This window comes from Quercus lobata, chromosome 9 (assembly GCF_001633185.2).
Source record: "Quercus lobata isolate SW786 chromosome 9, ValleyOak3.0 Primary Assembly, whole genome shotgun sequence".
Classification (NCBI taxonomy): domain Eukaryota; kingdom Viridiplantae; phylum Streptophyta; class Magnoliopsida; order Fagales; family Fagaceae; genus Quercus; species Quercus lobata.
The window spans coordinates 44,290,769-44,307,202 of NC_044912.1; the positions used below are offsets into that span (position 1 = coordinate 44,290,769).

The 16,434-nt window shown below is 33.2% G+C and overlaps 1 protein-coding gene across 1 annotated transcript; it reads left to right on the forward strand.

Moving 5' to 3' along the window:
- The first annotated feature begins 313 nt into the window (after nt 1-313).
- LOC115959792 (transcription factor PIF1) lies at nt 314-16,090 on the forward strand. The gene is made up of 10 exons (XM_031078374.1): nt 314-591; nt 675-814; nt 887-1,643; nt 6,664-6,762; nt 6,861-6,926; nt 7,069-7,134; nt 10,923-11,306; nt 12,496-12,574; nt 15,722-15,818; nt 15,917-16,090. Exons 2-9 carry the CDS (start codon nt 717-719, stop codon nt 15,739-15,741), a joined length of 1,569 nt encoding a protein of 522 aa, XP_030934234.1. The 5' UTR covers nt 314-591; nt 675-716; the 3' UTR covers nt 15,742-15,818; nt 15,917-16,090.
- Nucleotides 16,091-16,434: the final 344 nt, after the last annotated feature.

Below are 16,434 nucleotides of genomic sequence, written 5' to 3' on the forward strand. Positions count from 1 at the left end.
CACTTTTTGATACTATTCATGAACCTCACTATACTATTTAAACTAACTTTTATATTTTTCTACAATACTTTCAACAATAATTTTTCAATTTTAACAAAATATGTAGTATCTAAATACACCCTATATATAAATTTTATATTATGTGACTTATTTAAATATGAACTGTCTATTGCAAATGATTAATAAAGGTGCAGTGTTTCTCATAAAAAAAATTGTTAAAATAATGAAATAAAAGAAAACAAAAATATGTGGAGTAGGGAAAAAAAGCAAGAAGCGCACATGGTTACAAAAATCAATTTCGTCAGTTTCCTAAAAACATTATTCTGAGTGACCTTATCTTTGTACTGCTGCAAGAGGCATTAGCGCACAAAATGCAAAGAAACACAAACACCCAACACAAAATCTTCACTACATAATTTCCCCATTTCTCTCTGTCTCTCTCTCTCTCTCCCCTCTTTCACATACATGAACCACACAACAGAAGAGTCACAGAGTTGTCGAGAGACACAAAAACACCAAATTTCACAAAGTCTCTTCATCTATATACATGTGGCATTTATAACCTTATAACAGATTGGAAATTTTTTTAGGGTGAGTGAGTTTTTGCTTTTACTCATCGAGTTGCAGTAGTAGTCATTCTTTTTGTAACTAATACATATTTGTTGGTTTTGCAGAGAGTTATTGTTTGTTTGAAAAAAAAAAAAAAAAAAAAAAGGATGATTAATCATCACTGCGTTCCGGATTTTGAAATGGACGAAGATTACTCATTCCCTTCCTCATCTTCTGCTGTTTCTCGCTCCAGAAAATCACCTTTGTAAGCTTTTTTTTAATTAATCAATTCTTTATTGAAATTATTTCAAAAAAATTTATACTGAGAAATACACAGGCCAGAAAATGAGATCATGGAGCTGTTGTGGCAAAACGGGCAAGTGGTTATGCAGAGTCAGAACCAAAGATCTATAAGAAGATCTCCACCGTCGAAATTGGAACAAGAGAACGACAACAACAACAACAACAACCATATATTTATGCAAGAAGATGAAATGGCAGCTTGGCTTCACTACCCTCTCGATGAGGACAATTTCTGTGCACAACTTGAACTTCTTGACAACAACAACAACAACAATATGAATATGAGTAGTCACAGTCAGATTACTACTCACACCAATATTAACCCTATGGTTCGGTCAAGCCAGCCGCCGCCGCCGTCGAGGCCACCGATTACGCCTTCGAGAAGGAGTGAGTTGGCGGAGTCGAAGGTGAGTCAGTTCCCGTCGAGACAAAAGGGTTATTATTGTGATGAAGAAACTAACAAGAGAATGGCGGTGGTGAGGGAATCGAGTACGATGGTGGATTCGAACGAGACTCCCGAGACTTGGGCTGTGGTGGATAAGGGTTGCGCTACCATGAGCGGAGGTGGCGCTGAGGTGGCAGTTACATCTTCCGGTGGTGGTCGTGGCGGTGGTGATAGGAGCAAGGTGGAGATGATGACTTGTGAGATGACGGTGACTTCGTCGCCAGGGTGTTCGAGCGCAAGTGCGGAGGCGGGTCAGAAGGAGGAGGCGGCAGGTGAAGATCGGAAGCGGAAATCAATGGAAGCCGACGACGCCGACGCCGACGCTGACGCTGAGTGCCGCAGCGAGGTATGTCATTCACTCACTTCACTTTCAACTACTTTTTCACTCTCACTCTCTCTCTCTCGGCTACCCTGATTAGGTGTGACGTTGGTCAACGTCACCTTCTTCGTCTATCTAATATCTATCATTAGATATATTTTATCTTTTTGGGATATTATTTTATGCAATACTAAATTTTAATTCATAAAATTGAGAGAATAAATGATGAACACATACGGATTTCATTGTTTACCACCACAAACAAACAAACAAAAAAAAAAGAAGGAATTTCATTCATTATTAATAAGGCTTTGCTTTGTACTCCTATAAAAATAAAAAATACTTTTTTTTTGTGATTGGATCCACGTTTATTGGCGTATGCATTAGCTACGACACGTTTTCTCTTGTTTTTTTGTTGTTTTTTTTTTTTTGGTTTAAACCGCAACTTTTGATGGTTCTCTGTGAATAGTGCATGTTCATATATGATATATCTTACAAATTCTATTTTTTAGTTATTTTTTCATTAAAAATAAGTTTCACGATATTATTTACACATTTAAAAATTATTTTCTTATAGTGTTTTCAATTTCAATAAAATAAGTTTTATCTAAACGGACCTTTTATCTCACCATCCTAATTAGCAATGGTCTATATATGCCAGGTGTTACATTTAGGATTTTCTGTCATATACATATTTTGTATGTCTTACCCAGATTCTACCAGGTTCTTGGATTTGCTGACAATATTTTCCAATTTTTAAATTTTTTTGAGAGTTATACAATCAAATTGAAAAAAAGAAAAAAGAAAAGGAGATTTTGGTACATTACAATTGCTTATTTCGATATGCTACTGGTGATGACAAATGAGGTTTCGTATGGAAACAAGACAACCTTTGGAACTGGTTGGTCCATGCAATGGAAACTCATGCACCATACCATATGTGTATGCTGTTGCATACTGTTGACTAGACTCAAAATTGTTTTTTTTTTTTTTTAAGTCCAGATATTTTTTTTTAAAATTGACACTTATTGCTGATATAAATTGGTAAAGATAAATTAAAAAAAAATGTTAAACTATGTTTTTGGTCTGGATCTTTTGCACATATTTTAATTAGGACAACAATCTTTCAATTGTGTGAATTTAATTTCTAATATATCAATGTCGTGTTAATTTAATCTGCATCATTATCTCTTAGATGGAATTTGCTAACTTAACAAATATTTAAAAAATAATAATAATTTATTGTCATATCAATGAAAATTAGTTTTTTATTTAGAGAATTAGCTATGTCAACCATTTTCATCTAAAAGATAATAATAATAGGGATTAAATTAATAATGTATTGAAAAATTATGAACCAAATTAATATAATTAAAAAATTAAGTATCAAATTAAAATATGACATTATAATGTCATGTGAAAGATGGGGGACAAATATCGTAGATTGCCCATAAAAATTTAGCGAACTAATTGGAAAAATGTTGTCACATTATTGGTGCATGTATTCTGTTCGTTTATGCTTTTAAGGCTGTAGAGGGACACGTGGTGGATATGTCTTACTTTGTAACAAGCCACGTGTGTGATGGAGTTTAATTTTTATGAAAAGTGAAGGATGATTGGTAACAGATGTAGGCTGCATCATATGATTGATTATGTTTTTTTTATTTTTGCGTGGACGGCGTCGGCATGTTTCTCGGGACTGGCTTCCTCGTCTCCTTCACTGTTTTAGCATTTCCAATTTCTTTTAGAAAAATGCTAACGAAATGTCTCGTAGTGTTGATTAACCATTCATTTAAAGAAAATTTTTTATAAAAATAAATATATATATGATTAATATTTTGACTACTTATTTTATTTTTCATAAAAATGATATTAAAGTTTTCTTAAAATACATGACGAATATTCTCGTTAGAATGTCCCTTTCTTTGTCATAAAGAATCAAAACACCAAACATTAATAACACATGGTTTGGAAAAATCAAATGTTGCTAGCTGAACTAACAAATTGTCGTGCATTTATTACGTCACATGTGTGTGAGTGTGACCACTGACAACTATTATTCATGTTTATCCAACTCATCAAAATATGTAACACATCACATGGAGCCTAGACCGACTTATCGGCGGGCGGAACCACAATTCCACACGTATGTCTCACTCTCAACTGTGCCTGTGTACAACATGCTGGACCGACAAATTGGTGACTTTCTATCGCACTCACATTTAGATCAACATGTGTTAAATACTTAGTTTAAAAAAGAAAAAAAATTAAAAACACCGAATGTCTATTTTTCCAATGAATTTGAACGGGTTGGGAATTGTTTGGGTTCAAACTTTTTCCTTTCTTTTTTTCTTGAGATTAAGTAGTGTTGGTTGAAATTTTCATGATAAAATCCAGGATCATAATAATGTCTTTTGCCACGGCTCGTTGATTATGAGTAGTTGAGAAAGAAAAAAAAAATGAAAGGTTCATATGAAAGTTATAGACATTCAATCAAAACTTGTTATATTAGAGTTGTGACAAAATAAGTTGAAAGATATAGAAGAATGAAATAAATTAGTGAAAGATATAAAAGAGACACATTGTGCCTTTTGCAAATAATAATTATCATTCTCATGTGTTTGTATAGAAAATTCCACACCCTACTTGTGTGTCAAGTCTTGATTGGATTTCAACACATTAGATTTCAACATCTTCAAATACTTGTGTTGAAATCCAATCAAGACTTGACACACAAGTAAGGTATGGATTTGCATATGAGAATGAGTATATCCTTAGTATTACTTTGGATTTACTTTTCTCAAATAATAATGATATCACTAATTAAATTTATGATAAAATCTACTATTTTAATAAATTATTTATTGTACTCCCAAAATATTGTACGTATAATATTATGTGGATTCATACTAACTGTTTTTTTTTTTTTTTTTTTTTTTAGAGGAAATCCTAACTGAATTGAATATACTGAAAACACCCCCCATTTTGGGCGTGGTCTCTCACACATACATACATGGTTTTCTTTTTTTTTTTTCTTTTTTTGATAAGACAGACATACATGGTTTTTGGCATCATAGCTTATAAGAACTGGCAAGGCAGAGCTAGGAATTTTGCATAAAAAGTGAGTGAAAAAATTGAAAACTATCATGCTTTTTGAGAGACAAGTAAACTAAATAACTAATACCATACTAAAATTCTTGATTCTATCACTTTTGAACTTCTTAATTTTATATTATTTTTTTAATACGTAACTTCTTAATATTATGAATGAATTTAATTCTATATCATTCTTTCACATAAGAAGCCATAAAGCTCAATTGGAAATTGTCATACAAAATTAAGAATTAAATATCTAAATTTTATTGTATTTTCTGATAAAATAAACTTTAATACTAAAAAAAATGGATGAAAATTAGATATTTTTATTATCTCTATAAAACACTTTTATCCTTTTTACAAAAGATTGAACTTCTTAAATATTATAATTTAAAAGACTTAACATAGTTCCTTTTGAGAGGACGGTGCTCATAATTTTTGGGGACCAAAAAGTCAAAAAAAAAATTCTTAATTATTTTTCATTAGGGATAAATGTATTTATCAAAATCATGGCCCCCACCCCTATTATGGGGGGCTACATGTTGAAATTATGATTTTCAGTATGTGAATGCGAGTCTATTATTCTACAGTGGCAAATTTATTGTCCAGTTTGGGGAGCTGTTTTCTATTTTTTATAACGTTTCTTTTGTCATTAGTGGACATTTTCCCACCTACTATTTTTGTTAAATTAAGGGCAAGTTTGGTAGCAGTATTTAAGTATTGTTGTTTAGTTTTCAGTATTGTAGAAATACGTGTTTGAGTATTATAGAAATATTTGTCAGAAGTGTTATTGTTGTTTAAATACTAAAAATTACTGTTTAAATAACAATGCCAAACAGCCCCTAAAAGTCTAGAAAAGAAAGAGCTCTTATAGTGAAGTAATAAATAGTAGGGTAGCCAACTGTAATTCACTTCATATAAAGAACTGAGAGAACAACTGTACACCTTTGATGCGATGGTCACTCTGGTCACACTATAAATATTAGTGCTTATGTAGTGTGGAGGGCAAGGGCCAGTGTTTAAGTCCCTAGGAGGAAGCTTCCACACACATATACACTTAGATTAAATTAGATTATAATTTCTATCTTGTAAAAAAAAAAAAAAAAAAAACTGAGGGAATTTATAATTTTATTATAGAAATATCACGTTTGTTGTGTTCGCGGGCATTAGTGTTGCCGTTGATTTGATAACTTAAACTAGAGCATAAAAACTAAAAAGTATCGGTACTTGGCTGGACTGAGTCATGCAATATTTAGGACTTGTTAAAGGATTTTCTTTAGGGATCGAGCCTTAGTGTGATGGCAAGTGCCTTCTATCAAAAGTGATAAGTCGCGGGTTCAAGTCCAAGAATCAAACTCTTAAAAAAAAAAAAAAGTTAGTGGTAAGTTGACATTTTGGATCTGCTTTCAGTTCATCCCAGTTATCTAGTCTATACATAATGGATTTGTGCCTCAAATGTTAGGATAATAAGGGTGTTTTTCATTTCCTTGAGACAAGTAGATGTTTTGGGGGGGGGGGGTGGGTTCAAAGGCTTCACTTAAAAAGTGAGGAAGAGTAATTCTACCTATTTATTCCATTCAAGCAGTAGGAGCTAAGAATGTGACCTTGGTGATGATGAGCATTTGCTTTACATTCTGAAAATTGTGGGAGCCAGAGGGAAGCATTTAAATATGCAATCAAGTGCTACCCATATGGCACTGCTAGCTTCAAGAGAAAAAAAATGAGCTACTGCCGGAAGTATATTTTTAGAAGATGTTTCAGGCCAAATTAATAGTCATACTTGAAAATAGATTGTGTTTTATGTTCATGGTGCTTTTATGTGCACACATGCTATAACTTCTTTTTCCTGTTTAGGTTTTTGGGCTCAATACCCCTGTACTTCTTTTTAATATCCTTATTGATTGTAGTTGACTTTATATGATCTTATTATTCTCTCTTTTTATTGTAAAAGGATGTTGAGTTTGAATCTGCGGATGCAAAGAAACAGGTTCGTGGATCAACCTCTACAAAGAGATCCCGTGCTGCAGAGGTCCACAATCTTTCGGAGAGGGTCTGTACTCTTACAAGTATTCTAATAATTTTGACACTCTGTCCCTATTTCATGGGGTTATTTTACTTCAAATGGTTAAATGTTGCTTTCATGTGCAGAGACGTCGAGATAGGATAAATGAGAAGATGAAGGCTTTGCAGGAACTCATACCTCGTTGCAACAAGGTCAGTCACACATAATTTATTTAATTGAGATATTTCCCAACTATTAGGATAGCAGCTTAAAAAAAAAAAAAAAAAAAACGTAGATGTTTGTTTTTATACGCTGTTGACTTATTTTATAATTCTTGTTCATTCTAAATTCCAGTCAGACAAAGCTTCAATGCTGGATGAGGCAATTGAATACTTAAAGTCACTTCAGTTGCAAGTACAGGTATATTGTTTTTATCTTGTTTCTCAAATACAAATGTTTCCACGAATGGTCCAACTGCCTCAGTCATATTTTATTTGCAAGCTGGATGAAAATAAATCTCTAATTATTGAGATTCATGAATCTTTTTTTTTATAAGTAAGAATGATATATATACGAAAAGCTACTCTATGCAAGAAGAGCAAAGAGCAAAACCAGAGAATATAAGGAGAATAAAACAGAGAAAAAACAAAAAAAGAAAGAAAACCAAACAACAAATTAATTACAAAGAGAAAGAGAGTTAAGAAAAGAAGGGAGAGAATCACTAGTCGTGAGTCTCCAAGCCCTAGACCAATCAAAAAGAGTTCCTCTAAAAGACGCAATCATTTGATCACCAGAACTATCCAAATTCTCAAAGGTGCACTGATTCCGTTCTCTCTAAATACACCAAAGTATGCACAACGGAACTAAATTCCAAATCTGAGACAAGTGCTTTCCCAACCAATTCCACCAGCCAAAAAGCAGATTTGGGATTGATCTAGGAATAACCCAAGACAAGCCAAAAGCTATAAAAACAAGCTCCAAAACCGAAAAGTCATCCCACAATGAAGAAATAAGTAGTCTACCGTCTCTCCACAATGACGGCACATAATACACCAGTCCACAAAAACCAATCTCCTCAATTTCGGGTTATCACCCGTTAGGACCTTATTCCAAGCAACACACCAAACAAAAAAAGAAACTCACCTAGGGGCCTTTGCTTTCCATATAGCTTTCCAAGGAAAGACAATTGAGGGAGAGTTCCTTAGTTTGTTATAATATGACCGGACGTCAAAATCCCCATTAGGCTTCAATTTCCATCTCATCCGGTCTCCCACATACATTGGAGGAGTATTAGCTCCCAATATATGAAGAAAATGCAGCCCTTCATCCATCTCCCAATCATTAAATTCTCGAATAAAACGAACATCCCAAATTCTTCTATCCTCCACCCCCTGCCTCAACAAAGAGGCTTCTACAGATACCTCCTTATCAACGGCAATACCATACAGCCTTGGGAAGGCCAAATGAAAAGGGTGATCCCCATTCCACCCATCCTGCCAAAACCTCACTCTATTCCCCAACCCAACAACAAACTGGCAATTTTTGCTAAATTCCTCCCATCCCATGCGAATACCTCTCCACAAACCACACCCATGAGCTCCCCTGCCCAGCTTTGAGATCCATCCCCCCCATTCTTCCCCATATTTTGAAGCTACCACCCTCCTCCATAACCGACCCTCTTCCTTCCCAAACCACCACAACCATTTCCCCAGTAAGGCCTTATTGAAAGTAGTAAGTTTCCTAATCCCCAAGCCCCCATTGGCTATAGGCGCATAAACTTTATCCCAACCTACCAGATGAGTCTTACTATCACCCCAAAGAAAGTCCCTTTGCAACTTTTCTATTTTATTAGCCACATGAGTAGGAGTTGTGAACAATGGTAGAAAATATGTAGGAAGACTAGATAGCGTACTCTTGGTAACATCAGTCGACCCCCTTTGGACAAATACAACTTCTTCCACCCGGCTAGATGCCTCTCAAAATTTTCCAAAATAGGATTCCATATAGAAGGGAAGTTATGTGAAGACCCCAACGGCATACCAAGATAAGGCATAGGCAACACACCAACTCTACAGCCCAAAATTTCAGCCAGAACATGCACATCATCAACCTCCCCTATTGGAACCATTTCACTCTTATGCACATTAACCTTCAAACCCGTGACCACTTGAAAACTAAGTAACAACAGCCGAATATGAAGAATTTGCTCCACATCCGCATCACAAAAAAGGACGGTATCATCTGCAAATAATAGATGTGTAACACATTCTCCACCACCCCTCCTACCCTCAACTCTAAAACCACGGATCAAGCCAGCTCCCTCCACTCTTCTCAACATCTTACTAAACACTTCCATCATAATCAAAAACAGCATAGGAGATAGCGGATCTCCTTGTCTTAAACCCCTCGAACTACCAAAAAAATCAGCTGGAGACCCATTAATCAAAACAGAGAACTAAATCGTGGAAATACAAGTACGAATCCACTTACACCACTTCTCTCCAAAGCCCATTCTATTCAACAAATTCAACAAAGCCTCCCAATTCACATGATCGTAAGCTTTCTCAATATCAAGTTTACAAATGACTTCAAGAACCCTACTCTTCCCTTGGCTATCCACACACTCATTCGCAATGAGAACCGAATCAAGAATTTGTCTCCCACCTTGAATCTACTCCTGAAGAAATTGTTGTTTCGCTTAATTGCAGGTGTGGTGTTTATGTAGTAGACATAATAATGAGAATCGTAATCCTTTTATTACAATAATAGTAGTATAATATGCCTGCATTATTTGTTCATTGAGAGCATTAAAAGCACCAAAAAGATGAGGCACAAATGTGCTACCCCCTTAATTCTCTGTGGTTGCATGAATAATATGGCTGCATAGTGAGTCTTTGTATTCTTATCTTCCAATAAAAAGAACAAAGGGCACTGGCATAGACTTTTTCAATGTTTATGATCTAGGCATGCCAAGATATTTCCTATTGGCACTTGAGACATATGGAGTAACCTATGCTCCTCAATTGTTTGATCTTAACTAAAGGGTCCTCTGGGGTCAATGTAATAAATACAGTCCTCGTCAACAAAAAACACGTATATAATGTATTTTCTAACATTTACTTTTTCTTAGATACAGATACTAGACCTGATGCTTAAATTTTGATCCTTTGTAATGCCAAACCTGATCCTCCCGCTTGGAATTCTCTTTGAAATTAGGTTTACGATGGAAGTGAATATGCTGCAATAGTTTTGATACAATTCATGTTATTAATTTTTGGAACATTGAGCTTTTACCTTGGGAAATAAGTTCATTTTCCTGATCAAAAAAATAAATAAATAAATAAATAAATAAGTTCATTTTCCAGACAGACCATTAAAATTACTTCTTCCTGGAAGTACACTGGTTCTGGATAAATCCATGACCCTAGAAATTTATATTTTTCCTAAGGGATGAATTTTATTTATCCAAAACAGTCCATTTATATTACACTTTTATGGAGGTTTTCCACTAGTTTTGACAAAATATCTTATTCTAGATTCTGGAAAGTCGAATCCTTGGGTAGGAATTAATTATCTTACACCGAAATTTCCTACTCACTCCATGCACAGTGGAATCCTGTCTAATGCAGTGGGGTCTCTACTGAAGAGCCAAGCCGATTTAATGAAATATCAGAAATATGTCTTTGAGAAGTTATGCTATCTGCAGTGCTAAAAATTAAGGACCATCCATGCAGATTTTACTCGGAATATAAAAAAATTGCATTAGATTTGAACAGCATATTTTAATGTTTGAAACATCGGTAGTAGTAATAATCTAATATTATAGATTCTCTTAAATTGGACTGTGTCCTTTTCACCTCAGATTAGACTTTTGTTGGATTAACTTGCCCAATATTCCAGAACAGGCCAGGAGAATGCAAGAAAGTTTCTGGAACAGCAAATGAAGGATTATGACTATCTATTTTTGAAAGTTGACTTAGCTTTTAGGTATTTTCCAGCATGTAGCATGGTCCATTTAATTTGAAGAATGCATATTTAAAAATGATATGTCACAATCTGCATATTGTGCAGTTATACAAGTTCTTGGTATACAAACACGTATTTCAGTACTTCATTTTTTATTTCATATGGTCAATATCTTCACCAATAAAAATTATGACCTCATGCATTATTCATAACGAAAATTAGGTGTTAAAATATTTCTGCAGATGATGTCCATGGGATGTGGCATGGTCCCTATGATATTTCCTGGGGTCCAGCAGTATATGCCTACAATGGGTATGGGAATTGGGATGGGCATGGGTATGGGCATGGAAATGGGCATCAACCGGCCAATGTTTCCATTTCCCAATATGTTAGCTGGTTCAGGGTTGCCAACAGGAGCAGCAGCTCATCTGGGACCAAGATTCCCAATGCCAGCGTTCATGCCGCCTGTTCCTGTGCCTGATCCTTCCAGAATCCAATCAAACCAGTCAGAACAAATGCTGAACTCACTTGGGGCACAACATCCAAGCCAGTCATGGTTCCCAAATTTTACCGACCCTTATCAGCAGTATGTTGCTCCCCACCAAATGCAGTTACCGCTACCGCAGGTACTTTTACTTCTTAATCTTGCCTCTGAGTTAGGGCTTAGATGTGTTTGCGAAACTTCTTTGCCACCTCTATGTAATATAATATTACCACTTACATAGTTCTGTTTCTTCTGATAAGAGAAATTATCATTTTGCACTATTCCAGGCTATTTGTAGACCACTATGAATCCATACACATAGATTGAAAGATCACGATACCACTCATCCTACCTTGTCATAACTTTTGATTCAGTATATCTGGTTACAGCATTATTAAGGAGTAGCAAAAAACAAAAAAAAAAAGTTGTCTGTTTGTCCTAGATGATCATACCTTTTTATAGAGAACATGTTACAATCTTGTTAAGAGCAATTAAGCTCAGGCTTGAGTTACTCCTGTTCTGTCTTCCTTTTACTTTAGAATTTATTAAAAAAATATTTTTTCTCATTACTTAAAATGATAAGAAATTTTCTAATTCATTTTTAGCTTACCACATGCTTGAGGTTAATGTGCATGGCCCTATTCCATCACTATTCTCTTGGGACCAACATTGTCAAAAGCATCAAGCACACTTAAGCCCATAGGCCTCCTAGAGTCTAGGCACAAAGCACGATTTATTGAAGTAAAATACACATTTTTCAAATATAATATATAATAGCTTCTAATAAAAGTATGCATGACATATTATTGAAAAAAGTTTACTCGAGAAGGTAATATATTTTGCCTATTAGCTCAAATTGATGCATTGTACAAAGGTTGTAAATTCAAATTTAAGCACAAATATTTATATAATTCCATTCTACTTACAAATATACTTAACTATAACACCTATGATAAAACTTAAGTTAAAATATATCTAAAAGCCAAAGGCCAAACAGCAAAAGAAAAGTAATTTGTCTTGTTTGTCTTTTGATATGCAAACAATCAATTGTTTTTTCTATTACACCACTTTAAGAATGCTGTTTGTATAATAAATAAATAATTTATATCATTACCTTCAAAAACAAGTGGTTAATTTTTATGATTCATATATATTTTTAGCAAACAAATAATACAGTTTGCTTAGGCGTGCCTTGTGCTTCTTCAAAATGCATTTGAAAACCTTGAACAGAACTTAGGGTTTTGAGTTTTAAGCACACCTTAGCGCACATATAACTAAACTACTTGGGACTTTAAGTAGTTGAAACTAGTAAGGTCTATTTCCTTTTGCAGAATCAAGCAATGGCCCAGCCGAGTACTAGCAAGCCAAGCACCAGTAGGGGACCTGAAAATCTTGACAATAACCAATCAGGTAGGCTGGCTACAAAATAGATCTAAGTTTTATTATTATTATGTAACTAGTTGCGGATCTCGCGTGTTACACCTGATAATATTTTTAAGATAGTCTCATTAAATTTATTTTTACAGTTTGGACTAATTTAATAAATAAAAATGTATTTCATAATCATATTTTCATTTGTTACAATGACAATCACAAATGTAATATATAATTTTTGTCATACGAAAATGAAAACAATATAATTTTTCTCAAGAATTCCAAACGTTGAAAAAGTATTAATTTTTTAATAAAAAGTATTTATAACATTTTATGTATCATTAAAGGGTAACTAAAATTTGAAAATTTTTTTTAATTTAAAAAAAAATTCAAACCCAATTTTTTCTATCGTACAATTAAAAACACACTAAGAAACGTATCAAAAAAATTTATAAAATTCAACAAAATTACAATTCAAATAAAAAAGAAAGGGAAAAATAAAAGGCAAATCCAAGTCAAAGTCAAAGTCATTCTCCCAAATATGTAAAATATTTCAAATGTGATGTGACCAAGCCAAATATTCAATGCATAATCAGATTCAAAAAAATTATTCTATTATACATGATGTTTGTGATCAAGCCACATATTATGTTAATACTATCATAATCTAATCTAACATCTAATCCAACATGCAAAAAATGGATAGATAACTAAATAATTTTAAACTCGAAATTGAATTTGTTTTCTTAAAAATCTCAAGAAATACACTAATGAGATAAGGAAGATAAGCAATACAAAATATTCATAAATGCTTAAAAACAATTACTCATGCATCTAAAAACATCATATAATAAATATAAAACAATTTGGTGCTAATTTGTTAAACAATATTTTTACAAATAGTGAAAAGAAATTGCACAAACATCATCTTCTTCAACTGCACTAATTGTTCTTCATCATATTGTCCAAACAATCTTATTGTTTTCCAAATAAACTAAAACCTAACAATAACAAAAAATATGGACATATTATAATATAATTTTGCCCCAAATCTGGTCAACAACATTAAAAGTATTTAGTGTTGCAAATAAAATGATAAAAAGAAAATACTTGCATAAAGGAACACAAATGAGCTAGTCAACAATAAGACAATGGGTGTACAAACTTCATAAAAATCCAACAAAAAATGAAAAACAAATAAGAGAGAGAGAGAGAGAGAGAGAACCTTTTGTGTGGGAAAATAAAATATGCATAATTGGGAAAGAGTGACAAGTTTATGGTAAGAGGATGATAATAAAAAGAGATAAAATAAAGGAAGATAAATGATCAAAATTACATTATAAAAAAAAGGGGTCAAAATTATATGTAAAGTTAAAACCGCCTTAGTGGAATATGTAAAGACAATACTTAGTTATAACATTAAAATTAAAGTAGATAAATATGTAACATTAAAACGGCCTAGGAAGAATTTGTAAAGCCAATGTATTTTTATATTTAATAATGTCAAGAAAATTAGAAGTAAAAAATAAAGATGAAAAATATAATGATGTGGCAATGACATAAAGGATGAGGTAACTTAATAAAAGCGTAGTAACAATAAATGCTAAACTTCAACTTTTAGATATATATATATATATATATATAGATTATGGGAAAACAAAAAAAGTAAAAGTACAAAGCTTAGTTGACAATATTTTATTGTATTCTACATTCTATTTGGGACAAAATTTAGCTCCAAACTAGGTTGGAGTTATCTTCTCCAACCCACTACATGAAGGTTTATAAGACTATTCATGTATATTATTTAAACAAGTCACATGATTCATTTAAAAAGTCATGTAAATAAAACTATAAATAAACATTATGGTTTCTTCAATTGCCACATAGTGGGTTGGAGGAAAATAATTTCAAATTGGTTTAAAGTTAAATTTTTTTTCCTTACTATGCTTCACTTCAAATCTTGACTATTTGAAAGTTTCATTTTAATTTGAGTGGGGGTTTTCTTTTTCTTTTTAGGCAAAAATGCAAAACTGACCCTCTAACTTTCACTGTTTTTTATTTCAGTCCTTTAACTTTCAATTTTGTCAATTCAATCTCTAACTTTCAATTTTTGTCAATTCAAGGCTCCGTTACAACTCAGTTAGTGTTGCCGTTAAATATGCTTGAAACGACGCTGTTTTGCTCTCTTCTTCTTCTTCTTCTTTTTTCTTTTCTTTTTTTTTTAAATATTTTTTAATTCGGAATTAAAATAAAATAAGAAAAATCTGGGAAAAAAAAAAAGGAAGGAAATCAGAATCCTCACCGCGATCGTTGAATCTCGGCCGTTGATCTTCCATTCTGATACGCAAATGAAGAACACGAGGAAGAAGAAAAGGAGGCCTCGAGTCTCTAATCCTGTCGCCGGCGACAAAGGCGGCATTGTTTTGATTGCCGAAGAAGACAAATAGAGTAAGATCTTCAAGGCCTTAGCGGAGGCTTTCTCTTTGGCTTCTCTAGACGACATCGTTTTGGCCCTCCGCCAAGCCAACGACAATCCTAACAAAACTGTCGAGATATTATCCATGACCTCGGGTTACAGTGCGGATGACCCATCCATGACATCGGGTTCGAGTTCAAGTTTGGGCACGAGTTCGGGTGCAAGCTCATCGAGCTCGTCAGAGGGGTTTGTGGAGACCGGGTGCATTCAAAGACGAAGGGGAATGACGACGTCGTTCCCTTAATATATATATATATATATATATATTTTTTTTTTTTTTTCCAGATTTTTCTTATTTTATTTTAATTTCGAATTAAAAAAAAAAAAAAAAAGAGCAAAACGGCATCGTTTCAAACATATCTAACGGCAACACTAACTGAGTTGTAACGGAGCCTTAAATTGACAAAAATCAAAAGTTAAAGAACTAAATTGATAAAACTGAAAGTTAGAAAACTGAAATGAAGAACAGTGAAAATTAAAGGGTCAGTTTTGCATTTTTGCCTTCTTTTTAAATTCTTTTGGAAAGGAATAATATAGTCTTGAGCTGTATATGTCACAATTGACAAACTATGAAACAAGTTGATTGTCAGGGTTTGATAGCTATGCTACATATAGAAATAATGACTCAATCCCAAGTAATTTTCACCATCCATCAACTTCTGACAGATTTCTATTTTTTTTTTTTTTTTTTCCCAATGATTTCCTAGGGGACATGACATGTCAATAGCAAAGATCCCTGGCTGGCTAAGTATGCGCAAGATGCAGCAATCTGTTCTATAGTTGGTGCCAACTACTCTATAAAAAGTAATGCCTTGTGATATATCAATGTAAATGAGGATTATACAGATATAACACAGAACTTGGATAATACCACTAATATTGTGATTTTTTGTTCATTACAGGTTGAAGCCTTAACCCTGATGGATCAAGTATAGGACTTGTGCCTGCTAAGTTTTGAGAGAACAACACTTTTTTGAGAGAAGCTTTCCCAGAGGGAGGCTGATACATTGTAAATTAGCTAATATGTAATTATTTACACCCCTTTTAAAATAAAGTTTTCCCTTCTATTATATGAACTAGCTTATAACTCCATACATATGTATGGATATATTTAAAAGATATACATTAAGATGCATTATATAATTCTTATATATATAATTTAAATATTATTGATAATCATTCTTATATATATATATTTTTTAACTCTTTAAAAAGTCATTTAAGAATATTATTAGGTAAAAAATGTAAATTGTCCATTTTTTAATTTTTTTTTTAAAAATATGTTTATTAATTCTAGACTCCTTAGTTTTTGAATAACTTACTTGGATGAATATTTATGATGTGACCCCACATTTGACTCCAAAATTAAAAAATAAGACTCTATAAAAACAACTAATTTAGAACATATGACGCAAAATTA

What these genes read in the sequence shown, in the direction of transcription:
- LOC115959792 (XM_031078374.1), top strand. Translation starts at nt 717, where the DNA reads ATGATTAATCATCACTGCGTTCCGGATTTTGAAATGGACGAAGATTAC. An exon ending in CACTTCAGTTGCAAGTACAG is followed by an intron (nt 7,135 to 10,922) that starts GTATATTGTTTT and finishes ATATTTCTGCAG; the next exon opens with ATGATGTCCATGGGATGTGG. An exon ending in TCTTGACAATAACCAATCAG is followed by an intron (nt 12,575 to 15,721) that starts GTAGGCTGGCTA and finishes ATGATTTCCTAG; the next exon opens with GGGACATGACATGTCAATAG.